We start from the raw sequence: 27,461 nt of genomic DNA on the forward strand, positions 1-27,461 counted from the left end.
ATGTGCTCCCTTCTCTTTTTTTCTGGAAATCTCTTGTCTCTTCAGAGCCATTCCATCATTCCTGTGGCTCACCTGCCAGGGAGGAATTCCCAGTACAGAATAGTGCAGTTCTGGTGAAAATGAGGGAATAAAGTAACATTGATGACTCCTGATCCTCCCACTGCTCAGCTCTGTTTCCCTCTCACACCAAATCTGCCAAACTCCATTTGTAGCAAACCACAAGTGCCCCTGCAGATGGAAGAGTGAAGCAGCAATAGGAAGCAAAACAAAGTAACCTCTTTGTGAAAAGAGGGAAGTTTTGTGTCATAATTATTTTATTATAGTTCAGCTGTGGAGTGTGCTGAGGAATAAACCCTTAGTGCAACCTAAAGAGGAGTCCTGAGTTCTGTTCCTTATCAGTTCAAATGTTTGGAGTTCTTGTCTCTCTGTTCCACAGCTATTTAAAACTTGAGTCTGATTTCCTATTACTGACAGATTTTTTTTTTCCTTATTGAGGGTGTTGTTAGTTTAATATGTCTCTCAAGCTCTGCTTTCTTGCTCAGAACTAAATAGGATTTTTTGGTTTAAAAATGTTTTACTGTGTAGTGCCATGCCCAGTTCATAAACTGAAACAAAGGAACCACTTTGATCTGCTAAATGAAGGATAAAATAATTTGGGAGTACTCTTGTTTTGATTTTACAAATTATTTCTGAATGTTACCAGCTCATTAAAAGTAGTTCATATCATTTTGGTGTCCCAAACCAGGTATTTTTCTAATCAACAGTTAATAATTTCCTTTTTTTTTTGTTGTTGTTGTGAATGAAATCCTTTGAGCTAATTATTGAACAGTTAACTAATACAAAAATGAAAAAATGTCAAATGGAAGGGGCTGATGTTGCATTATCTTTGAGCATTATTGGTACACGTGCACTTCTCACACAAGCAAGTCCTATTGGCTTGATCAAAAGTTTATGGAAAAATGAAAATATTCCCAGGATACTTGAATGTGTCATCAATAACAAAGAGATAATTAATCACTGATAGTTTGTTGGGGATGAGGGGAGGGCTGTGGATTAAGCTCAGCTGATAATGCAGTTTTCAAACATTGCTGCTGCTCAGAATTACACCAGGGTAAAATCCAGCATCAGCTGCTGCAGCTGTTTGGGCTTTTTTTGCACCTGCAATGTGATTTTTGTTCTAAAATTCTGAGCAGAAGCAATCAATGCACATATTTTAGAGAAAACACTGATTTTTCTTACTTGTAGAAAAGCTTCATAGTAGGAGGAGGATGTAGCTAACTGTGGACTGGCTGCAGTTGGGAACTCCTGGCTGCGCACGTTTCCTCTGTGAATCCAAACATTTGTGTGCCAGCCTGGGGAGTTCCTGCTTGGGAACGGATTCAGCAGAACCTCTGAACCCCTGTGGAGCTGCAAGCATGTGAATAAACCCCCAGAAATTGCTTATTCATCTGCTTCAAGTTGGGCATTTTTTGCTGGATTGAGACTCAGAGGGGAGTGGGGGCATTCTCTTTCTAACTGTTTGTTTTTTGCAGTAGTTTTGCAAGCAGGTTTTGTCTCGAGTTTTCTTTTTGTTTTTAAGGAGAACTTTAGTTTTCAAAGTGTATTCTAAAGAAAATTTAGAGCCCTCTTTTAGGCATCCTTTTTCTGCATACAACTTGATTAATAATAATTTTAAACTTGTATTTAATAAAACATAGACTCAGTTTTGTCTGAAAATGTATTACAATTTATTTCTGCCATTTTTGTGTAAAATTTACAGAAACAGTGTTACATCGTGCGCTCCAAAGGTAATGTCTCATTCCTCTAAGGCTGTGTCCTTTCCTTTTCTTTCTGTTTTTCTCTTTCTTGTTTTTCTGATCATATTGTTATGTGCATTGAACCCTTTCTTAGGCCTGAGGTTCTTTGGGGGGGTGGGTAAGAACATGCTTTTATCAAAAAAGATGATTTTCTCTTCAGCAATTTAAACTTGAATGAAGAAAGGTATTTGTCCTTCTGTAATTAACCTGCATAACAGTGTCTATTAAAAGGCAGATTTTGAATGGTTAAAATGATGAGAGCTCTATATAGAAATGTTCTAATAAAGTATTATTTTGGGGGGATGAACTCATTATGGCTTTAGGTTTCCCCAGTGCCAAGACAGGAGGTAGGTTTGCTCCTGGTTAAGTTCTGAAGCCAAAGCAAATATTCAAGGATCGATGCAGAAAACCTTGGAATGCTTTTTTAAAGTGCACCTTTGCAGAATAAATGTCACATTACAGCCCTGACCCTGAGGTGAGAAAACTTTCAAAGGCACCACAAGGATTTAGGGCTCTGTTTTCCATGGAAATTGTTCAGTCACCCAAGTCCTTGTGGTGCATCTGAAAGGTTTTCCTGCGGGACAAAGCTTCTCCTGGAGTTCTGTCTTGGTGAACAAGGACAACACCCTGTTTATTTTACCTCAGAGTGCCAGGGGAGTGGGGCAGCCTCTGCATGGTTTTAATGCACCAACCACCCCTTCCTCTGCTCAGTAAGCACCAGTCCAAAGGCAGCTCCTGCTTAGGTAATTTGCTTAATTAGTCTCCAATGCTGCTGCAGCATGGCAGGAGCACCTGCAGCCTCCCCAGCCCTGGTTTTGAGCTTATTGCTGTTTCCAGCTAATTCTAAACCCTCAGTCTTCACTACTACTGGTTTCATTGAAGTAACCCACTTCTATTTTTTTCACCCCTTTAAATCAGCTTCATAATTAAACTGTTTACTTAGCAGCAGGTTGTTAATGCAGTTAACTCTTGCTTCAAGAGCTTCAAAAGCCATAAGGATTTTTCTTTTTGTAGCAATGTGCTGTGTTAGCAAGGAAAAATCAAAGAACACCCACTGCTATTGAGAAATTTAATGTTGTGTTAATAGCATTTCTTCTCCTGTGTTAACCCAAAGAAGCTTTCTGTATTATTCACTGTTAAGGAAGTGGGTGGGCTGGTTGACATTTGGAGCTTAAAAAAAAAAAAAATCAAGAGTGTAAACACTCCTGATTCACAGTTCCACCTTTTGGGATGTGTTCAGCACTGCAGGATTTTGTGACCTAACAGTTCAAAAGTCGAGCGAAGAGAAGTGTTTAAGAAGTAATATTTTATTCTAGCAGTAAAAAGCTTCATACCAAATCTGTGTTATTGTAAATCTGGAAAAATCACCTGTGATTGATTATTTATTTTGAGTTCATTGGAAGAAAGCTTTAAAAGCACAATAGTGCTTGGGAGGAGAGAGAGAGAGAATGTTTTCAGAAGTGATTTCTATTTTATTTCTCCCCCAATATTTGAGCAGGCTCTGATGTTCTTTACTCAATATTCCTGCATAGCAGGATCCCCTGTGCTGCAGGAATTCAGGCTCACTTGGAGAAGTAACTTTAGTTTGTTTTTAGAAAAGGATTCACAACATTAGAATCCAAAAGATTTGTACAAAAGGCTCAGTGTGAGAAGCTGAAAAACAGGGAGGAAATCTGCATTTATCAGTGAAGTGTAGGTGGCACAGAATGTCTGCTGTTGATTTTGGGAAGCCTGTGCAGTTTTGAGCTGAAGTGTTTGATGGTTTAAGACATAAATATTGCTTTGTATTCTGAGTCAGGAGGCCAAGCAGGTAAATGGGGAGTGAGAAAGAAGTGGTGGGAGGTGAGGGGAAGCAGAGAATCTCTCACATATCATAACTCTTCTTTTTTAAAATAAACTGTCTTTAAAGTGACCTTGCAATCTAAGAAGCTAACAAGCTCAGAAACATTTAAATCCCATTGGTCACCTAATATTTATCACCAAATTGTATCTTCTCTGTGATTAAAAATCATAAAGTTACATTAAATGTGTATTTAAAGACACTTGGAAATTGTTTACTGCATGCATGAAATGATACTTGGTACAGCTTTCAGTATGCACACTTAGCTAAACTTCAGACAAACACCATGTAAAAGTTTAAGAAAGCCTGTGTGTATAATCTGTAATTTTAATTTGTTAATTCCATATATTTAACTGTGTTTTTTCACTATTTTTGTCTTACCTTCACCTCTTTTTTTTTTCTGTGTCATTCTCCTCTTTTACTTCATCTGAATCCCTGATTTTATTTTGTTTTACCATCTTCCCATCTTGCTGTTTGTCCAACAGAACAACAAAACCTGCTCCTCATCTCGATGGGTAAGAATCCTTTCATATTTCTCAAATGATCGCTGAAGTTTGAGAGTTATATTGAAAGTAGACAACAATGGGGAAACAAATCCTTAACTCTGTGGAAATTATACAATGGGATGAGATGGAAAACAAAAGTTTCAGTTCTATAAAAATTTCAAGTTGCAACTTATTTCCTAAAGCTGGACAAAAATTTGAATTGTCTTAAATCCTAGGGTTATTTCTTTAAAACTGCTTGCTGCCCTCAGCCCATAAATTTGGGAGTTGAATTGCCAAACTCAATATATTTGAGCAGTCATCTCTTTTGGGGCTTGTTTTTATCTCTAAAATTTATGGGGCAAATGGAAGACAGGAAGAGAAATGTGGTACCACAGAACAAAACCAAGGATTCCTTCATTTTAACTGTCCCTGCAATGCCAGGGGGAAATTGTATCCTGGGTTTGTAGAGATCTATAAATTCTGCTTCTCTGGGGAGGAATTCTGTCATGTTTATAGATGGGCTCTTGATCCCTATTGCACAAAACTGCAAAAATAGAAGGGTGGGTTAGGAATTTTAATCTGTTTACCCTGCTCTTGTAGAGGAGACAAGACTGCTTCAATTTGAGGGAAGTACTTGATGTCAGACTGGATCTTTGTTTCACATTGCATAAAAATCTTAGCATTGTTGTCAACGTTCAACTTAAAATCATTAAAAAATCTTATTTAATGCATTAAGAGCTCAATGTTTCTATCTCAGACTGACTTTTTAAATGTGAAATTAATTGGAAAATCACCACAATGATTCATAGATGTTTTGTACTTTGTAAACACTTCCTTTCTGCAGTGTGCACGTTGTCTTTGGGCTGGTTATTTCTGGGTTTGAAGTCATAGAACAGATAGAAAATCTCAAAACCGACACCGCCAGCAGGCCCTACGCAGACGTGCGAGTCATTGACTGCGGGGTGCTGGTCACCAGCTCAGCCAAGGATGGTGAGTTCCCAGGATTTCATTCAACATTCCCAAAATTCATGATGTTTATGTGTGGGAAATGGATTTGTAGGGAATTCTCCAAGCCTGACAGAAGGCTCACACAGTGTGTGCATCTGTGTGCAAACCTTGAGATGAGAAATGCTGACTTAGAAATGCCATGGAATAGGACAGACATTGCTGAGAGAGAAATGGAACCAGGAACAAGTTTCAAAGGGTGGCCTTGCAAATAAGACTGGATACTTTGGAGAAATAGAACTATAAAAGATGCACTGTAGTGAGACCCACAAAGAGTAACTTGAGATGACTGGCTTTAAGGCATTTTCAGCATGGTGTGGCTAAACCTGATAGGCCAAGAAACACTTATATTATAATTAAATAATAGTTAGCTTCTAATTATAATAACGTCAATTATAACATCTGTATTGTCCCACCCTTCACATGAGACTGAAAATGGAATAAAAGTTTTTAAAACACCTCTCAGTTGCCCCAGCTCTGGGTCAGAAAAAGGCTTAATCCAACACCCCCCCCCCCAGGAGCTGTTCCTGATCTCTCTTCTTGCTGTGCTACAGAAGCTGCTGAATGACAGAGTTCCTGTTGTTTTTCATGGGTCTCAGGGTGGCTTGTCCATTCTTGAAGCAAATAGGGAAGAACTCAAGGTCTGCTGGAGTTTAATCAATATAATTGTACCAGTGTGACCCTGGGAGCTCGGGGATTTCCCCCAGAACAGGAGGGACTGTAATCACTGAGAATTGAAAAATAAGATGGGTGATGATGTATCAGAATTTTAAACAGAAATGAGTGAGTCAGAGAAGGGCTTAATCCAACACTCATGTTCTCAGAGAGTACAACAATTCCATCAACAGCTAAAAATCATTATGGTAGACATGTAGAGTCTTAATTAATTCTTGCAAGCCTGTAAAATGTCAATCTTGGTGTAGGAGATGAAGGCACAGCAAAAAAAAAAAAATTCTGCCCTCAACATCTGTCCCCTGTTCATATTAGAGGTTGACATGACAAACTCAAAAAGGAATGTAAAGTTATTTTTCTGTGTTTAAAAGAGGGGACACAAATGTTTTTTTTTCTTAAAGTTGAATTTTGTGCACTCTCCAAAAGTTTATTTTAAGATTCTGTAAAGTCAGTATATACAATATATGTGGTCAAGCTCTATTTTCCTTTTCATGAAGATTCATAGAGAATAGATGATCTTAAATACATGTTTGGACAGTCTCTGTGAATTAGTGGAATGTTTCTACCTAATTTCTGATTTTCCTTAGGGTAAGGTGGTAATTTATCTCCTTTAGAGAAAGTCAAGAGGAGCTCTAGTGTAAAAGTGTGAGGATGCAGAAAAGAGGAAATAACAAAGTTTTAAAAATAAAAAATACACAACTGGGCCAGCAAACTAATTTGTTCTTAATCTTTGATTTGCAACCTGTGCATTGTTTCCAAAAGCACCTATTTTTTTTACTATAAGTGGTCTTTGCTTATCTGTGTGTTCTGTCTTTGCTGGAAAATATTTGTATAATACCAACATGGATTTAGACTGGGCACAATCAGATTAAATTTTATTTTGATTCTTTGATATTGTGAAAAAGTTCACAGAGCTTTTCTAAAATGGCCCATTTGTATATTTATACATCTATCAAATGATGTGCTTTGTGCTTTTACATGCACACACATGTGCACAGTATCAATTGAAAATATCTGTTCAAGCTTTGGAGAAGAAGAAGAAAGTTTGCTCTGACTCAGAAGCCTCAGAGTCCTCTTCCAGTGCATCCAGCTCTTCAGAATCCTCCTCTGAGAGTGAGGCTGAGAACGAAAGGAGCAGGAGGAAAAAGAGGAAAAGAAGAGCTAAAACCAAACAGTCCAGGAAACGAAGGAAGGAGGAGAGGAAGAAGGAGGATCCAAGGTGCAAGCGAACCTCAAGCCAAAGACGGTGACTGGTCTCTAAAATCTAACAATCGCAGTAAAATCTGGGGAGTTCTGCTTTGTTTTCATGAAGTGCTCAAGCAGTAAATATGAAAATGCTTTTAAGTTTGGGGTTTGCTGCATGATTTTATAAACAAACAAAAAAATCCTAAAGTTGAGCTTGTTGAGTTTTCCATTAAATGGAAGATCTTTTAGATAAAAGCAAGAGTAATGTTGAAATTACGAAATAGTATGTGAAACTATTCAGGGCTCAGCACACCTGTGTAAAAGCGAGACTTCAGGCTTATTGTAGAACTTTGTACATATATTTGGTTATATTTTAAAAGTGTCTCACAAGGTGTAAATGAAAAGCAGAATTACTTGCTGTAAAGCAAGAACTGCACTTTCTCTCCAGTAATAGCCACCCATCCTCCCTTTAGCCTAAAATGGGTTGTGGAACACATCTTGGTTGTTAAGCCAACTCTAAGTTTGATGCATCTTCTCTTGGAACCCAGTTGGCCAAGGGATTTCCCAGCTAACTGTGATTTCTCACCCTGCTGAAAACTGTGCATGAAATATTCCTGTTAACATTCTCTTGCTGGTGCTGCTGATTGCAGTGTCAGAGTTGCTGCATGTGGTCATTTCATTGTCCTTTTACAGTTTCTTTTCCTTGTGACCTGTGCCAGGGGTTTTCAGTGAGATCTTGAGATGATTTCATTGGTCTTTAAGGGTGTTAAACTCAATTAAAAACAACTAATGAATAATTTCAGAAGTAATCATGCAATGCAAACCACAGGAAATACTTGATTGCAAGGGAAACTTGGGATTGGGAGAGGTGATTTTTCATCTTTCTTAGACTGATGAAGAAACTTTGGTTCAGAATCAATCTCCTGGAATTTCATGACTTTAGCAATGTTTGAGGATAAGAGAAAATGCTCTTCTTTTGCTACAAAGGAAGTCACAAGTTCACGAGATGCTTTCCATGTGTTTTGTACCTCCACTGTCAAATTTCATTGCTTTTGTAGCTGAGCTAATCCATTACAGTGGGTTAGCTCTAAAATCAGTGTTGGGTTTGTTTGGTGTTGGGTTTTTATATTCCCTTATGCTACAGTCTCCTGTAAGTCTTTTCTTGGAACATCACTCACATTCCCAAAGATTTCCTCACTATTTTTGGGGATATTACATGGGCTGAAAGAAGCAAAGCTTTGGAACTTGTGAACTATCCTGAACTGAGATCCTGAAACTCTTCTGCCCATGTTGTGTTCAGGATTTGTGCCCCAAACACAAGTTAACTTCTTGTGACAGTGTTTTGCAAGTTCATTGTTAACATTAATTTCTGTGTCAAGAGATCAGGCTGCACATTTGGTTGAAAACAAATACATGTTGATTTGCCTTTTGTTGCAGAACTCTCTTGCTTTGTTTCTTGAGAAAAAACACAGAGTTCTGTCTGAAAATGAATAAGATGATGAATATTTCTCATTTTTAACTTAAACTAATTGTAAGTTAATTGTGTTTTTTGCTGTGTAACTTCATACTTTATTAATTTATGTAGGAAGCTTCTTGATGCTGCACCAGTTCTGACTGACCAGAAACCATCAGTCTCTAAATCTGGACGAAAAATTAAAGGAAGAGGCACAATAGTATGTGACAATTTTATTTATTTCTTTATTTCCTCTCACGCAGAGTAACATCCCTGACTTTGAGCTTTGAATTTCCCTGGAGGGCTTTGTATGATACTTTATTTACATGTTGTAGGATCCAGTTTAGAAAGCATTGAAATCCTGTCAGGTAGTTGATTTTATAACACTTCTTTTCCATCCTTCCTGTGACTTCTTTTAACTTAAAAATTGTTTGGAGAAAAAAAATGCCTAAATGGAATGTTTGGGAATGCTTGGGTAAATAAAGACTTGGGGAAAAATAACTTAAAGTGGAGTGGAATTGGCTTCTGCCAGATATTGGGATTTCTGTCCTTTTTTGCATCATTTTGGCAAATTAAGCCAAATTAAGAATGAAAAAAATATGTCATTTAGGGCTGGTAGTTGGAGAAACACATTTTTCCTCCATCTCTTACAGTCTTTTTTAGCACAGCTTCTGTCCAGGTGTGATGTTTTTCAAAATACTTGTTTGTAGGTTCCATGAGACTCCAGAGTACAAAATGTGAGAACTGGGGAGGTCCATGACACCCTGCAATCTTTTAGGCCATTCTTCTGTAAAAGCTGGTTTTCAAGAAGTCATTGCTTCAGCTGAAACAATAGGGAAGCTCAGGTTATCTTGATTTTGTTTTTTTATATAAGAAGGATGTTTTAAAACCTTCTGTAATTACCTGAATAAATAAATACACGCACCTTTGTGATTTTATTCTGGGGGACAATGCTTTTTTTTCCCCATTTTATTGCTTTTATAAGTGGCTCAAAATAATTGAGTCAAACCCAGATGTGCTTTTATTGAGTCAAGGAGGATCTGATTTCCTCACAGAATTTACCTAAGTGCATATCCCACTGGGTAATGGAAAATAATGAGTTAGCAGTAGCAGAGTTCTTCTTTCTCTGCTGCACAAGTAGCTCTTGTTGCCTACTTAAATTCTCTGCCTAAGCATAATTTTTTTAATGTGAAGCTTCATTGCTCTTTTTGTGAAAGAGTTTTGAGGGTTTTTTTGTGATTTTTTTGTGTTCAGTTTTTTATTTTTTTAATTGCTTTAAAGTGACTTAATCTGAATTCCCATATCTGAAGAGTTGAACAGCAGTAACTTTTGCAATGAGGTTTGTCTTTTCTCCTACAAACCATGAAGAGTGACTGAAGTGAAACATCTGTGCTTTAAAAACGAGCGGGGTTATCTGCAGTAATTGCGTTATTCCAAAAGGGAATCCATGGCTTCCTCCTTGATTCTTCCTTTCACATTTCCAAAAGCTGGCTGAGCTGCTGGCCTCTCTCAGGCTTAGAAGTCTATATAAAAAGTATAAAAGGTGCAGTAGTTGTGTAAGAAAGCCTTGCTGTGTGTGTTTGCTGTCCCAGCGCTATCACACCCCGCCGCGGTCGCGCTCCTGCTCCGAGTCGGACGATGAGGAGAGCAGCGAGACCCCTCCCCACTGGAAGGAGGAGATGCAGAGGCTGCGGACGTACCGAGCCCCCAGCGGGGAGAAGTGGAGCAAAGGAGACAAGTAAGAGCCTCACCACCACAGCTTTGAGATGTCCTGGCCTTTGGGAAGCCCTCATTGGATGTGTGGATGTAACCACGGCAGTACCAGGATGAGAGGAAACAGCCTCAGGTTGTGCCAGGGATAGACTGGATATTAGGGAATTACTTTTTTTACAGAAAACACTGGAGCAGGCTGCCGAGGAAAGTGTGGAGTCACCACCCCTGGAAGTGCTCCGAAAACATGGATGTGGCACCTGAGGACATTGTTTAGTGCTGAACCAGGTGGTGGGACTTGGTGACCTTAAAGATCTTTTCCAACCTTAAGGATTCAGTGATTCTCAAAGTGAGGAGAAGGCAACACAGTTTCTTTGGAGTAAAACAATCAAATCCACTAAGCCTTTATTGTTTTAGTTGTATGTTCTTTCAGCAGTTACAAACTGTGTGATGGATGGAAGTCAGCTCTCCAGAATTCCTGATGACTTGATGCTAAATATGAGCTTCTGTCAAATGACAGGAGATAAATCTTAAAAGGAAAACTTAAAAATATGTAACTGGTAGTGGTAGTGCATAATTGCAAATGTTTCAGATTATTCTTTTTTATGTACGGACATGTTTTAAAACTTGTATTTAAGTGTGGTTTAAGGATCCTGTTTTGTAGAGGTCAAAGTCCTGCAGACTGAGGTAATTAAAACTTTAAATCTCTTTACACAGGTCCTAATATATGCGAAACTTGCTTGTGTTGGCTGATTTATTTCTTAGGGAGAAGTAGCTCTTGGTAGTGATGCAATTCTACATCTCAAAATGAGTGTAAGGAACTCAAAGCAATTCTCTGGTAATAAAATGTGTGCTAGGGTTTATGTAAACTTATTTAAAATTAAGTTTAAAAATACTTAATTTCTATAAATGTTTTTAAAGCTTTTGCACTTAGTCTGGGGTTTCTTTGTTTTCCAGGTTGAGTGACCCCTGTACCAGCAGATGGGATGAGAGGAGTGCATCCCGAAGATCCAGGTCTTGGTCCCATAACGGTTATGCTGATCTGAGCACTGTGAGATACTCCAGCCATCACAAGAAGCACAGGAAAGAGAAGAAGAAGGTGAAACATAAAAAGAAATCTAAAAAGCAGAAGCACTTCAAGAAGCACAAGCAAACAAAGAAAAAGAAGACATCAGCCTCATCAGATGTAGAATCCTCTCATTCCTTCCACAGGAGGACAAAATCATCCTGTGATCGTGAGAGGAAATCTCGTTCTTCCTCATTGTCTTCCAGGCGTTCATCCAGGAGGGACTGGTCTAAATCTGATAAGGAAGACCAGAGCTTGTCATCTTTATCAAGCAGAGGGTCTCGATCGTACTACAGGTCCAGATCCAGGTCTAGATCTAAATCAAGATCTTACTCCAGAAGAAGTTCTAGATCAAGATCAGCCTCTAAATCATCGCGATCTCGAAGTAGGTCACGGTCAAGTTCTAACCCCAGGCAGCAAAAGACTGTTCCCAATTCTCCACGGAATATTTCAGCACGGTTAAATGACACTAAGCTGACCAAGACTGCTGAGCCTGTCCGAGCAGTGATCCTGCCCAGTGACAAGGTTATTGTGCCACCAGTTGTCCCAGAAAACCTCCCTGTCATACCCTTAAGTGACAGTCCCCCACCTTCAAGATGGAAACCTGGGCAGAAACCTTGGAAGCCATCATATGAGCGCATTCAGGAGATGAAAGCTAAAACAACCCACTTAATTCCCACCCAAACTAATTACAATTTAGTGGTGGTTAAGGAGGCCAACACTTCTTCCTCCTATCGCAAGCAGGAGAGGAGCTCTGAGAGCGATCGGAGCGGTTATTCCAAAGGCCGCAGCGACAGGAGCTCGGAGAGCTGGCCCAGGTCCAGGAGCAGATCCTCTCGAAGCCGCTCCTACTCAAGATCTTACTCAAGGTCTAGAAGCCCATCGAGCTCCAGGACAAAATCCCCTTCTTCTGGCAGGTCACCGTCCCCCAGTAAATACCGCAGTGACAGGTCGGGGTACAGCGAGTCCACGTCCGACTATTCCCTCAGCGATGAGGACCGGCACAGGAGCAAAAGGAAATCCACATCCAGCGATCCCAAAGCTCGGGGCCTCAAACCGAGGCAGGAAACGAGCTCTGATAGCACTTTGCCTTACAAGCATCCAAAGGACTACGATGAGTCTTCCCAAGGGTTGAAGGAGAGTGACAGTTTGTCATCCTCAGACTTGTCCTCCGACAGCGAGCGCTCTGCCAAAGCCAAAGCAGTCCAAGAAAAAGAAGGCCGCTTTCCATTAGAAGGGGATGCTGAGAAACAGGATAAAAATAGCTTAAGTTGTGAGAGAGAGGAGGAGAAAGGCAAAGGTGAGCGGGATTCTGATCACTCCAAAAAGAAAGCAGCTAAGGAGAAATGCTCGGAGCAGCCCAGAGGTGGTGCAAAAACAAAACGCAAATCCTACTCAGGTAGCAAATGGGACTCAGAGTCCAACTCTGAAAGAGGAGAGGCAAAACATAACAGGGGAGATTCCAAACCCTCCTCTGGGAAAGAAGAAGGAGAGGCCACCTCAGGGTCTGACACAGAGCTTAGTGTTACCAAAAGGATAAAAAAACAATCCAATTCCTCAGAGGGCTTTTTGGGTTCTGACTGCACGTGGAAGACAAGCAAACAGTTGTCATCTTCTGAGTCTGAGAGTTCTTGTTCCAGCTCAGCAGACACTCGAAGCAAGTTGAAAAAACACAAACATGGGTTGAAAAAGACTCCTAAAAAATCACATTCCAAAAAAGCAAAAGAAAAATCGAAAGGCAAAAAGGAGAAAAAACACAAAGTCCAGAAAAGAAAAGAAATGTTTCATTGGCAGCCCCCCCTTGAGTTTGGGGAAGAAGAGGATGATGAGATAAATGACAAGCTGGTTACCAAGGATGATAAAAAAGAAAAGCAGCTTAGCAGGGACATAAAGGATAAAAAACAAGTTTATGAAAAGGATGAAATAGTCACAGATAAAATGGGAAATGGTGAAAAGTCATGTGTGAATGAAAACCTTTTAGATAAAAACACCACATGTGGGACCTCGCCAGATCGCAGCAACCTTAATAAAGAGCCCATTGAAACAAGCACTTCAACTGGTATTTTAAACTCAGGAATAAACGTGGCTGCCTGCAAGAGTGAGATTAAACAAGTTGAAGAAAATAACCAGAATGGGCTGGAAGATGTTATTCAGACAGATGACAACATGGACATTTGTACTCCGGATCGTAACTCGCCAGGGAAGGTGGATGTGGATGTTTTGTCTCCTGTCATTCTCACTGCTAAACCTTTAAGTGCTGGTGTAAAAAAAGAATTACAGGTTGAGACCCCTGAGCAAGATGCTGTCAAACTGGGAAACAACACAAGAGACTTTAATATTAATAAAGAAGAAAAAGAAACGGGAAGGCAAGAAAATAACTCTGCCCCTGTGTCTGGTGCTAAAGACATTAGTTTAAAAAGTGAAATTTCTGAAAATACACCAAGCAATATGATAGACAATAAATGGAAGCCTTTGCAAGGTGTTGGTAACTTAAAACCAGCAACAATCAGTACGACCACAGAGGTTAAAAATGTAGCATCAGCCCCAGAGCCTAAACCAGCAGGTTTAAGAATTGAAATAAAAGCAAAAAATAAAGTAAGGCCTGGGTCTCTCTTTGATGAAGTGAGGAAAACAGCCCGGCTAAATCGTCGGCCAAGGAACCAAGAAAGTTCCAGTGAGGAGGAATCTCCGAGCAGAGATGACAACAGCCCTTCCAGGAGTCTCAGCAGGTCACGAAGTAAATCTGAGTCTAAATCCAGACACAGAACCAGGTCCATATCCTACAGTCACTCGAGAAGTCGATCCCGAAGTTCTACATATTCGTACAGGTGAGAAGCATGTGCTGCTCCCACAGCCAGCCCTGGCAAACTGAATGTTCTTATGTTTTCAAGGAATGCTTTTCAGGTTGTGGTTTTTGTGTTTTAACAGCCCTGTTTTATAGAACCACAGAGTGGTTTGGGTTGGAAGGGACCGCAAAGCCCATCCAGTTCCAGTTCCCCTGCTATGGCCTAGGACACCTTTCACTATCCCAGGCTGCTCCAAACCCTGTCCAGCCTGGCATTGGACACTTCCACTAATCCAGGGGCAGCCACAGCTTCTCTGGGCACCCTGTGTCAGTGTGAAGTGACCTCCTTGTCCTGTCCCTCCATCCCTTGTCCCACGTTCTTCTCCAGCTCTCCTGGAGCCCCTTTAGACCCTGGAAGGGGCTCTGAGCTCTCCTTGAAGCCTTCTCCTCTCCAGGTGAACATTCCCAGCTCTCCCAGCCTGGCTCCTCAGCAGAGGGGCTCCAGCCCTTGGATTAACTCATATCACCTAGCAAGTATGGAATAAATATTTAGCTAGAATACTAAAGATTCATAACTTCTTCTGGTTCCCATTTTCTGCTGCTCTTCTCAGCTGTGTTCTCTCCTGTTTCCTTGGTTGTAGGTCCAGGAGTTACTCGAGGAGCCGGAGCCGGGGCTGGTACAGCCGAGATCGCTCCAGGAGCCGGAGTAGTTCCTACCACAGCTACAAGAGCCGTAGGTGAGTTCATCCAGCTGCAAACTGTGCCAAACATGTTCTCCTCCTCTTGTTCTCTCTCTCCCCTGCCCTCTTCAGCACTTTTGGTTTCTGTTGACTAAAAACCCCTCTGTGGTTTTGATTTTGTCAGCCGGAGCTACAGCAGGAGCCGATCCAGGAGCAGTTCCTATGGGCACCACAGTCGATCCAGGTATGGATTTGATGCCTTGTGCAGGCTGACCTAGAACAGAGGCTGGACAGAGCTAAAGAATAAAGCAGGGATTTATTCAAAGGCCTCCATGGATGCACCTTGGGCAGCACAAGAGCCCAGCCAGGGCTGCACCCAAGATGAACCAAAATGGCCCCAAAATGCACGAGCGCTCCCGGGGTCTCTCCCTGGGATCAGTTCTGCTCCATTTGCATCTTGCAGTTCATTGTCCCATTCCAGCTTTAGCCCCTGCAGTCCCACCCTGCTTGTTTTTCTCTCTCCAGCCCACGGGGTTTGTGCTCTTGGGGCTGAGATTTGGATCATTTGTCCTTGGTACCCAGCTGGAGCAGGAATTGTTTTGTCTCCCTGCTCTGTGCACAGAGCTCACCATGCCCTGATGTGAAGCTCAGACCCACACACTAAAGCAGCACAGAATCTGAAAAAGATAAAAGCTTAAACCTGAGGCATCAGATTTTCCTTTTATACAAACTCTGCAAGAAATGTGCTGCCCATCAAATCATCTTAGTATGTCTACTTTAATTACATTTCTTTAAAACAGACTTTATTATATAATTATTGTCTATGATACTACATATATTGTACATACTACTTATTTTATTATACATACTATAATACAAATGCATATCTAAATACATATTTATTTATAAAAATACTTTTTAAGATTGCTTTTATCTCATAGAATCCCAGAATGGTTTGGGTTAGACAGGACCTCAGAGATGATCCAACCCCCTGCCATGGGCAGGGGCACCCTCCCCTAGACCAGGGTACTCCAAGCCCCCTCCAGCCTAGCCTTGGACACTTCCAGGGATCTGAAGCACTTAAAACTATTATTAAATTATCATTATGACAACTTGAATCAAAGCAGAATGAACACAAGACACTTTCAAAAACTGAAAATCACCAAACCATCCTGGCATTACAGTTGTAGGTAATGCTATAAGTAGCAGTGAACACATTACTTGGCTTGCTTTCAGAATTATCAGCAAAGAAGAAGTTTACTAGAAAAAAAAAGGGACAGCACAAAGCTTTATGAAGGCTTACTATTTTGTTCCCAATAAAATTTGAGATTTTTACTGTTATTTTGAAGATTGTTGTTGTGTTGAAACCTTTATAAAGCCTAGAATTGTTTTCCACATCCTTGGCAGTAATTTCTATACACCCCCTCATGCCTCTATATAAATAGCCTTTAAACCAGCATTTAAAACAGCATTTTAGACCAGAAATGTGAATTCAGTATTACTTTTTCCCCCCTTTAAAGCAGGTCCTACACCTATGACAGTTACTACAGCAGGAGTCGGAGCAGGAGCAAGAGGAGCGACAGCTACCGGAGATCTCGGAGCTACGACCGGAGATCCAGGTGGGTCTGACCCTGCTTGGCTGCACAAGGATTTGCTGAACACAAACAGAGGATGTTGAACAAGGCCAGAATGATGATTTTTCCCCATAAGAATAAGAAATGCACTCAGCAAAAGTAATAATTCACGCCAAATTCTAATTAAAATCGGAGCGTGAATGTGAGCGAGGAAGTCGGAAGCTCTGACATTCCAAAGAGGAGGATGGGGAAGCAACCAGGATAAGGAAAAGTTATTTCCAGTTTATTCTATCCATGCATTCAAAATTTGCACCTTTTCCCAGGGAAATGAAGTCCTTATCCCTGGAAGTGTTAAAAACTTGTGGAAATGGCATTGAGGACATGGATTAATAGTGAAGACAGTGGGGCTGGGTTAACTTGATGATCTCAAAGGTCTTTGCCAACCTTAATGATTCCATGATTTGAATTATTATATTTTTTAAATAATATCAAGTGTTTCTTAAAACCCACATAGCTCACAAGATTTAACTCAAGTGCTCTCTTATGGATTAAAAGCTGCCTGGTATGCAAAGAATTCCACTGTATAGTAAATTCTTTTTGGCTGTTCTGCAGAAGTGGATCTAAAACAATCTGGAAGGGAAACTTAAAAGTTTTGCTGCAATCCAGATTTAATTTTTAACTTCGCAGAATGTATTTTGAAAGAATATTTTTACCTGCAAATCTGCTGAGTTTAAAATAAATTCTATTCTTCTCAGTCCAGGGGATTTATATAAGTGTAAGTGAGCACATTTCACAGAAATCAGAGATATGGAAAGTTGCAGATACATTTAATATCACTGATGATTTGTTTTATACCTTTTAATATGCCCCCTATTAGTAATAACTCAGGTTTCTAAGACTACTGTACATTTTCATCCTCTCCTCATATGAATTTTTTCACAGCTTTATACCAACTCTTAATGGACTTTGCTCTCACCCATTTGCATAAGACAACTTTCATCTTGTGTTGGAGGGAAAATTAATGAGTTTTAATAAAGAATGTGAAAATAAACTTAAAAACCATTGCTTTATTAAGTTGAGGAGCTTCAGTGTGAGATTAGGAAATGCTCACCTTTCACTTAGAAAGCTTCTCTTACAGGCAGGGGGCTGGAAAATCTCTGAAAGCTTGTTCTGTGTAATTTGAACGTGTCCTGTGGCTTGTCTGAAACCATCTGGGCTCTGTGTTGACATTTGGCCAGGTGCTGAGCTTGGAATTTGTCTGGAGGAGCCAAAACATTTTAAATACAATTTCCACACTGCAGACACACAAACACACCTCTGTTGTGGTTATGGGGCCTAAGTTTTAAGACCCTCCTTCAAACACAAAAATAAAATATATAAATCAAAGATTTGTGAAATTATTCTAGTTGAGAAATGCTTGCAGTGTAAAATTCCACTTGTAGAATACACTTCTCACTCAGCTCAATTAGCTTTTATAAAAACATTAATTTTGGATGGTTTTTAGCTGTAACAGTGAAAGCAAGAAGTTACAAACAGTTTGACTTGAGTTACACAGAGTTTTCATCACATGAATTTAATGATTATTTCCATTTTGAGTATCCCTTAATGAATCCTTCACTTACAAGAAATACAATCCTGTAAAAGACTGGTGTGTTTTCTTATCTGTAACAATTTTTTGACATGGTGCATTTTTTAATTTCAAGCTCAAACTGCAGCTTTGGGGCATTTCAATCTTTTTTCTCCTTGCAGATCCTACGGCTCCGACAGCGACAGCGATCGCAGCTACTCCAACAACAGGAGCCCCAGTGAGAGCAGCAGATACAGCTGAGAATGTTCCTTGGAGGATGGAAACTCTGCTCCACAATTTTTTCAGTGTTATACTCAAAAAACTCTTCTGACAGTGTCACAAGTGAAGGTTGTTTGCTGAATTAGCTGAAACTTTCCCGTTAAACAGTGAATTCAGCTCTGCTTACAGAGAGAAGGACTGAGCTCGACAGCTGATGTTATTTTTTATTTTTTTTATGTCAAATGCAACTTTTACAAAATAATAATAAAAAAGCCCAGTTTGGTTTCCTTGAATCAGCTTTTCCAAGCCATGTATTACACTTAGGTGAATTGCTGCTGCCACTTTTTGGGTGCAGCAGTCAGGACTGTCTTCAAGTCTGTTTATAAACACCTTAGGAAAGATGTGCTAGCAACTATTAAACTGTGAAGTCAATTTCTTAAAAAGGCTGCCATTTCTAGTTGATGAAAATGCTTTTTTATTGCTGGAAGCTGTTTCCATTCTGTCTTGATTGTTGATTATTGCATTCTGTACAGGATATAGGTGAGGAAAACAAAGCCTGCCACTCTGTCTTAATCCCTCCTGAGCTGTGGTGTTCTGGAATTCTGCTGGAAAAGGTGAGCTGATGCCCAGTGGGAATTGTCAAACTGACAAGCAGTGAGCAAAAGTGTGATGAATGAGTTTGGAGCTTAATATCCAACCTGACTAAACTTTTTATGTTTTAAAGAGGAATTTTGTGATAAACAGCAATGTCCTTCAGAGACTAAAAATGTGTTTCCAAACACTTCCTGACTTTGATTTTCAGTTCCTATTACAGTGCTTGGCATCCTTCAACACATTTTGAATGTTGTAAACCATGAATGTGTCCTGAGTTTGTCCAAAGCACTCTTTCAAACACTGACATGATGATAATTTTTTGAGAAAACCAGCCATAAAGGTTCCTTTATAAAACCTCCTTTATAAAGAAAACCTCTATCCCATTCACCATAGGGAATATCAGATACTGATATTGCAGATATTGAATTATATCTTGTTAAAGCAGGACTACAGAAATACTGGGATGCCTCATAAAAAGCATGAACAATACCTTCAAAGTAAAGTTTAGTACCAAAAATTACTCTCAAGTTCCAGGCAAATCGCTTGCAAAAATATAAATAGATTCAAGCTGAAGACCGTTGAGTAATTCTTGCAATATTCTGATTCAGTTGATTTAAAATAATCTGTAAAGTTTTTGAGGGGATTTAGAAAGTTGTGTTCTGAGAACCAGATTTTTTAATGGCATAATGTAACCTAAAAATTGAGGTCTGTGGTGACAAAACCAACATGGTTTAATTAGAGTTAATGAGCACTGTTGTACCATAACAGTTTCCATTAATGATTTTCTGTAATATCTGGACATGCTTTCATTTGCTCATTTTCAAATACAGGAAATTGTTTTTCTTAATCTCATCAGGACCCAGTAGCTTTGACAATTAAAAGCAGTAATATTTTGCTGAGGCATCAATTCCTTCTCTCTTTGATTGAATTAAGCTCCCCCAAATTTGATGATTTTTTTATTTTGTACACTTATGAAAAGCAAGTTCAAAGGGAGATGGTGATGATTCCCTCCATTTCTGTCCACCCACAGCACATTCCTGATTTTGAATTGGCCATGGAGGTTTTTCACTTTTCTAGAAGTACCCAAAACTCTGCTCTTACCCCTTTCCTACACTTAAGAATTTAGTGACAAAGCGTTTGCATGCAACCTTTCCACCCTTTGGTAAACTTTTTATGCTTTTTAGCATTAAATACATTTAATACCCAAGTCAGGATACATTTACAAACATGTTTCTAACAGCAGCAGCCATCTCAGAGTCCTGAACAAATATTTCAGTGATATTTGTTGTAGTTTCATCATTTTCAGTACAGCTGTAACTTTTTCCCCTTTCTAAGAAAATAGAACTAGAGGGTTCATGGTGTTATGAAATACACAAATATAACCATTACTAGTGAAAATATTGGTCCAGGATCAGATTTTTATCATATTTCAGCTCTGATTTGACTTTTTAAGGCCAGGTCAAACAATTAACTGTAGTTATCAAAAGTTACTGCACTGTCACTAAGTCTTTCATATCTTTAGTCAAAGGTTTATAAAGAAATTCCATCAGGTAGAGAATGGTTGGGGAGGGGTTGAGGCAAGGGCTGGGGGTATTTTTACTTAGTGAAATCTATTAAATTGTGCTTCAGATGGAAAATGTCCCCCTGAGCTGGTTTTCTAACGCTGCTCTATGTTTTTGCAATTTTGTTATTCCAAAGTAGTTGCTGTTTGTAAAATAAACTTTTGTACATATCTGCAAATGCTGTTTTCTCTACATCTGGAAAAATCCGTGGTGCTGCTTGAAGGAAAGAGGCAGGAAAATTAAAACTGCACTTTCAGAATCCACTTTTGTTCCTTGCAAGACTCAGACACGAAGTTGCTTTTCCTTTTCTTGACCTACATAGGGGAGCTATTCCTCAGCAGGACTCTGGGTTTACATAATAGTCATTGGAGGAACAAATATTTTGAAATTTCCAAGTGATTTGTGAGGTCTCACCATTTCCTCAAGATCTATAAAAGGTTCCTCTCCTTGGTGAACAGAAACACTTAAGAGATCTCCATGGAAATCTGGGAATGAGCTGAGCTTATCCACTCTGCTGAATCTCCTTTCCCAATACACATTTCCAGATCACTTCCTCAGCATCTTGGAAATGTGCTGTTAGCCCAGGGCAGCAGCTGTGGTGGCTTGCAGCCTGATCCATCAGGCTTTCAGACCTTCTGTCCCACAGAATCTGGATTTCAGTGGAAATGCTGCCTTTGGCATGAGGTGAGGACGATGAGGGGAGGTGGTTCCTTGGTGTTTGCCGAGGTCTTCAGTGTGATCTGGATAACCTGGCACTGCCTGACCTCGGGGGAGGAGTGGCACCACCACAGAGCAGATGAAATAGTGAGTGTTGGACAAGCTCTTATGTCTCAGGGCAGCATAAACCAGCTTGTCATGGAGTAACTTGGTTGGAAGGGACCTTAAAAGGGACCTTAAAGCCCATCCAGTGCCACCCCTGCCATGGCAGGGACACCTTCCACTGTCCCAGGCTGCTCCAAGCCCCATCCAGCCTGGCCTTGGGCACTTCCAGGGATCCAGGGGCAGGCACAAGTTTTTTTAGGAGACCTGTGCCATTACAGAGAAAATTGGGAATTTACTCCCATTGTTTCTTCTAACCCAGTCCTCTCTCAGTTTGAAGCCATTCCCTGTGTCCTGTCCCTCCATCCCTCTTCCTCCTCTCCAGCTCTCCTGGAGCCCCTTCAGGCCTTCTGAGCTCTCCCTGGAGCCTTCTCCTCTCCAGGTGAACATTCCCAGCTCTCCCAGCCTGGCTCCAGCCCTTGGAACATCCCCACAGCCTCCTCTGGACACAGCCCAGCAGGGTGGGGTGAAGGGGCAGAATCCCCTCCCCAGCAGGGTGTTGGAAGCTGTCACCAACCTTTCTTTCAACACAATGTTCTGGATGCTTCCAGAGCTGTGCTCCCTGCAGGAGTCAGTCCTGGGGATCCCAGGGCTGCTCTCAGGTGCTGCTGCTGTGGAGGTCACGCTGTCACCTTGAGCTGGCTGTGGAGGCAGGGCTGGAGCAGTGCTGGGTAAAAATAGAGTGGTGACACCCAGGCATGGACTGCTCAGGATTGAAACAGGTCTGAAACCCTGCAATGAAGTGAAATCAGTGCTCAATTAGGAGTGATTTCATCAAAAAGGAAAAAAAAAAAAACGGTTCTAAGCAAGGTTTGGTGTGCAGGTCTGGGGTTTTTCTGGGAATGGGTTATCCACAGGATGTTGTGGAGTGGCTCTGTCTCTGTAGGAATGTACAAAGTTAGAGGGTTTTAGGTTTGTGGGAAAACAGACAGGCTTCAGTTATGACAGAATTGTTAATATTGCTGATGCATCTTGTTAACCTTTCTCAACCTGTCTAGTGTCTCCAGTTGCAGGTGAGTGCCTTGTCTCAAATAAGACATTAACTGACCCATCTGCCTCTCCAACAACTACTTATAAATCACAGATTTACAAAGCCACAGCACAAACACACTTTCCCTGCGCTCTCTCTGTGCCAAGAGATTCCCTTCCCACTCCGTCACTCCCAAACAAGGGCTATTTGTCCTTGAACTCGAGGGGAAGGAGCATTCCCAGTGCTCTTCCCCAGGATCCCTGGGTCTGTGGCAGTGGATTAAATTTCTGTTCTGGCTTTGTGTGGATCCTGATGATCCCACTCAGAGCAGAGCACCGTGTTTGGATGACCTTGGGCTGCACCCTGGAATCCCATCTGCTGTCATTCCCAAAGGGAACACTGCCTGGGATTTAAATCAGGAGGAAATCAAGCTCTGCATGCCCCACACCCCTGCTTCACATCCATGTAAATAATGCTTTTTTAGGTGGTGGTGGTGAAACAGGAATGATTTTCCACCTGGTACATTAAAACTGCTTACAAATCGTCTGAACAATTAAAGGGACCCAGGCCTGAATTTCATCATATCCATGTAATTCCTGGGAAGTGGATGGGATTGAGTGAAATCAGAGGGCCTGTGGCAGGTTTGGGAAGGGTTTTTAATGAAGGTAATAAATTTGTGGGTTTGAGTTTTGCAAAGATGCTCCTTCTTCAGGCTTTGAAACTGTATTCATCTCTTTCTGTATAAGGAATTGGTGTTGCATTCATTGTTGCATATAATTAGAATTGGAGGTGGATGCACAAAGAAGGGATTTGCATTAATTTGGGATTAACTGATATTTCTGCCATGTACCTGTCTGTGGCATTGTGTGTTTTTACAAATTTTATTGTTGTTTCTGTTACAAAAAATAGCTATTCTCTGTTAGTCAGAAAAACGGTTTGATCCTTTGTACCCTCATTCCACCCCCTCAGAATGCTTTCTCCCTAAATTGTTTGCTCCCTACTTTTCCCTCCATTTGGCTGTCCCTTAAAACAACAATCCCGCTGTCCCTCCCCTCATGTCCTTAAATGTCCATGTCCATCCCAGCTGGGCTGCCCACCTTCCCTGTCAGTCAGTATAACCATCCCTACCTCCTTCCAGAAAGTTCTGTGTCAATCTGTCCCCTTTTTAACAGATGATTTGTCCCTGGGGCTTCTTCCCTCCTCTGTGTGGTCCCTATTGGTTCTGTTGGATACTCTACTCCTCCCCTTGCTTTCCCCTACTGGTTGTTTTGTGTTTCCACCCCTTACACCCGCTCTGTGAAAACCCAGGGCACTGGGGTTATTTCTCTGTCTTCTCTAGTGTGCTCTGGTCCCCAAAGTCAGGGCAGCACTGACTTTGACCCTCATCCATGGAGAAAGTTTCCCAGACTTCAAGACAGACTGGAATCCACAAAAGTGGGAAATAGATTATAGAGAGCAGTGCAGGTGTGCCACTGGGTGAGAAATTGAGGTTTTGGGGTTTTTAGTGTGTTGTGGATGGAAGCAAGATGGAGGGCACAGGGTGTCGTCCTGGGTTTCTTCTTCATGCTTCTTCTTCCTCCTTCTCCATGGGTTTGGGTGGCATTTTGTAATTGGGCAGAAAAGTCCCCATTGCAGCTCTGTGGGATCAGTTATTGGGTTAAAAGGGAAAATAATCCAGGTGTCAGTTCTTAATTGGATAGTTTAGTCTGAAAAGGCCTTGGAACAAGAGATTGTTGGCCATTTTGTGCCTTCTGATGAAAAGCTGCTGAACTCCCAGCAGTGAGACTGTTTTACTGATAAGAAATAATGAACATCTGAGTGTGAACATGAAATAACATCTCCAGTGCCTTCAATCCAGACCCAGAGAAACCCACAGCTGGAACCACCCCAAGAGCTGTCTGAACCCTTTTTCCTTGGCACTTGTCTCTGGTCCCACAGAGGAATAAAGCCTCCTTGATGTCCATACAAGTGTTCTCTCTCTTGTTCCTTTATTTGGATCCTTGTAGCCTGTATGTGCCAGCATCACCCATGCCACAGCACTCACCACTACCTGGGTGGGCTCTGTCAGAGCCTGGGGGTTGCCACTCTGGTGGCACCCTCCAGTCACACGAGGAATCACAGAATCACAGAATCTCAGAGTTGGAAGAGACCTTCAAGATCATGGAGTCCAACCCAGCTGCAACAGCTCAACTCAACCCTGGCACCCAGTGCCACATCCAGGCTTTGTTAAACACACCCAGGGATGGGGACTCCACCACCTCCCCGGGCAGCCATTCCAGAACTTTATCACTCTTTCTGTGAAAAACTTTTTCTTCATATCCAACCTAAACTCCCTTGGTGCAGCTGGAGGCTGTGTGCTCTGGTTGTGTCAGTGCTGCTGGAGAAAGAGCCCAGCCCCAGCTGACTACTGTTGTATTTGGGTTGCCCCCAGACAAAGGAAGGAAGGAATAATGAATCTGACTCCATGTTTTCAGAAGGCTAATTTATTATTTTATGATACTATATTAAATTAAAGAATGCTGTACTAAACTGTACTAAAGGATACAGAAAGGATACTTACAAAAGGCTAAAAAGATAATAATAAAAACTTGTGACTCTTTCCAGAGTCCTGACACAGCTTGGCCCTGATTGGTCATTGAGTCAAAACAACTCACACCAGAATCCAATAAAACAACCACCTATTGGATAAAACAATCTCCAAACACATTCCAAAGGAGCAAAACACAGGAGAAGCAAATGAGATAAGAATTGTTTTCCTTTTCTCTGAGGCTGCTCAGCTTCCCAAGAGAAAAATCCTGGAGGAAGGGATTTTTCCAGAAAATAGGAATGTGACAGACTCCAGCTACCCTTCAGGAAGTTGTTGCGAATGATAAGGTCACCAAGCTGCTTGCCAGTGTCCCATTGCTCCTGTGACCACAGTGCCAGCCACAGCTGTCCTTGCAAGAATGGGGTGCAGCCCAGGGAAAGTGGTGTCCTTATCCAAGGGGTTCTCTGAGTTTGCACCTGGAATTCTGTCTGCAATGTTGGGCCCCTCAGCACAAAAAAACTGAGGGGCTGGAGCTTGTCCAGAGATGGAAATGGAGCTGGGGAAGGGTCTGGAGCACAGGAGAGGCTGAGGGAGCTCAGCCTGGAGAAAAGGAGGCTCAGGGGGGACCTTGTAGCTCTGCACAAGTCCCTGCCAGGAGGGGACAGCCAGGGGGGTCAGGCTGTGCTCCCAGGAACAGGGACAGGAGGAGAGGGAATGGCCTCAGGCTGGGCCAGGGGAGGTTTGGATTTGATATCAGAAAAAATTTCTTCATGGGAAGGCTGATAAGGCATTGGAAGAGGCTGCTGAGAGCAGTGGTGGAATCCCCATCCCTGGAAGCACTCAAAAATGTGTGGATGTGGCACTTGGGGACAGGGCTTGTGGTGAACAGTGTTGGGGTAATGGTTGGACTTGATTTTGGAGCTGTTTTCCAACCTTAAGGATTTTGTGATTCTGGCACGAAGAGTTCTGAGCTCAACACAGCTTGTGAACACTTGTAGCTCCCTCCTCTCTGCCATTATGTCCCAGTCCTGGCCTCAGGCTGCAAAATTCCTTAATGAATTCCTGCAGACAGGAAGGGGCTGCCCTCCCTCTTGGGGCTGCTTTTCCTTCCAGCTCACGGTGCACCCTGTGAGGGAGAATGAGGAAGGTCCTTCCTGTCTCCTTGGTGCCTTGGCCACCCACTTGGGCAGCATCCATGTAACTTTACCCCAATGAATTTTGGCAAATGGAAATGATGCCTCAGGTTTGAGCTTTTATATTTTCAGATTCTGTGCTGCTTTAGTGTGTGGGTCTGAGCTTCACATCAGGGCATGGTGAGCTCTGTGCACAGAGCAGGGAGACAAAACAATTCCTGCTCCAGCTGGGCACCAAGGACAAATGATCCAAATCTCAGCCCAAGAGCACAAACACCGTGGGCTGGAGAGAGAAAAACAAGCAGGGTGGGACTGCAGGGGCTAAAGCTGGAATGGGACAATGAACTGCAAGGTGCAAATGGAGCAGAACTGATCCAAGGGAGAGACCCCGGGAGCGCTCGTGCATTTTGGGGCCATTTTGGTTCATCTTGGGTGCAGCCCTGGCTGGGCTCTTGTGCTGCCCAAGGTGCATCCATGGAGGCCTTTTAATAAATCCCTGCTTTATTCTTTAACTCTGTCCAGTCTCTGTTCTAGGTCAGCCTTCACAAGGCTCCAAAAAAGCATGAGGGGGTTTGGGAAGGTCCTTGTGAAGGGGAGAGGGCAAGGATTGCTGCACTTCCAGAAGAAACACCAGGCTCTTGGGAATGTGAGGTGAATCAATCAGCAGAGCTTTGTGGGCCTTCAGAAGCAGGGAGATTTGAGAAAGAATGAGAATGAACCCGTTCCATGGAGAGGGACACATGTTTCAGCATCAAGAAAGATTTAAAAAACAAACTTCATGAAGCAATGACAATTTTATACATTAAAATAATATATTGTCACTTTATTTCCCATATTCCCAGTGTCTCTGCTGAAGGGACAGATCAGTCCCTGTGGTCATCAGGGCTGCCCAGGGGTGTCTCTGGTAGCTGCTGGTATCACCCAGTGTCACCGGCACAGAGCAGCTGCTGCTCCCCAGGTGTCATTGCTGTTTGGCACCCAGGACTGGGATTGTTCAGCCTGGAGGGGAGAAGCTCCAGGGTGACCCCACTGTGGCCTCCCAGGGCCTGGAGGAGCTGCAGGAACCATGGAGAGACTTTTCAATGGCCTGGAGTGACAGCGATGCCTTGTGCAGGCTGACCCAGAACAGAGACTGGACACAATTAAAGAATAAAGCAGGGATTTATTCAAAGGCCTCCATGGATGCACCTTGGGCAGCACAAGAGCCCAGCCAGGGCTGCACCCAAGATGAACCAAAATGGCCCCAAAATGCACGAGCGCTCCCGGGGTCTCTCCCTTGGATCAGTTCTGCTCCATTTGCACCTTGCAGTTCATTGTCCCATTCCAGCTTTAGCCCCTGCAGTCCCACCCTGCTTGTTTTTCTCTCTCCAGCCCACGGTGTTTGTGCTCTTGGGCTGAGATTTGGATCATTTGTCCTTGGTGCCCAGCTGGAGCAGGAATTGTTTTGTCTCCCTGCTCTGTGCACAGAGCTCAGCATGCCCTGATGTGAAGCTCAGACCCACACACTAAAGCAGCACAGAGTCTGAAAATATAAAATTAAAACCTGAGGCATCAACAGGACAAGGGGGAATGGCTTCAAACTGAGAGAGAATAGGTTTAGATTGGATATGAGGAATAAAGTCTTGGCTGTGAGGGTGGTGAGGCCCTGGAAAAAGTTTCCTGGAGCAGCTGTGGCTGCCCCTGGATCCCTGGAAGCGTCCAAGACCGGGTTGGACAGGGCTTGGTGCAGCCTGGGACAGTGGAAGGTGTCCAAGCCCATGGCAGGGCTGGAACTGGGGGGTCTTTTAGGTCCCTTCCAACCCAAACCATTCTGGGATTC

The 27,461-nt window shown here is 42.1% G+C and overlaps 1 protein-coding gene across 1 annotated transcript in view; it reads left to right on the forward strand.

Moving 5' to 3' along the window:
• NKTR (natural killer cell triggering receptor) overlaps nucleotides 1–20,371 on the forward strand; it is a 38,380-nt gene extending 18,009 nt beyond the window's left edge. Inside the window, exons 6-16 of the mRNA XM_031062954.1 lie at nucleotides 4,122–4,151; nucleotides 4,966–5,111; nucleotides 6,822–7,044; nucleotides 7,634–7,653; nucleotides 8,520–8,656; nucleotides 10,029–10,174; nucleotides 11,104–14,040; nucleotides 14,639–14,734; nucleotides 14,862–14,921; nucleotides 16,201–16,296; nucleotides 18,001–20,371. Of these exons, the coding sequence (XP_030918814.1) occupies nucleotides 4,122–4,151; nucleotides 4,966–5,111; nucleotides 6,822–7,044; nucleotides 7,634–7,653; nucleotides 8,520–8,656; nucleotides 10,029–10,174; nucleotides 11,104–14,040; nucleotides 14,639–14,734; nucleotides 14,862–14,921; nucleotides 16,201–16,296; nucleotides 18,001–18,079 (3,970 nt within the window). The 3' untranslated portion in view covers nucleotides 18,080–20,371. The remainder of the gene's footprint in view (nucleotides 1–4,121; nucleotides 4,152–4,965; nucleotides 5,112–6,821; nucleotides 7,045–7,633; nucleotides 7,654–8,519; nucleotides 8,657–10,028; nucleotides 10,175–11,103; nucleotides 14,041–14,638; nucleotides 14,735–14,861; nucleotides 14,922–16,200; nucleotides 16,297–18,000) is intronic.
• Nucleotides 20,372–27,461: the final 7,090 nt, after the last annotated feature.

The sequence above is a fragment of the Geospiza fortis genome, unplaced genomic scaffold (assembly GCF_000277835.1).
Source record: "Geospiza fortis unplaced genomic scaffold, GeoFor_1.0 scaffold34, whole genome shotgun sequence".
NCBI classification, from domain to species: Eukaryota; Metazoa; Chordata; class Aves; order Passeriformes; family Thraupidae; genus Geospiza; species Geospiza fortis.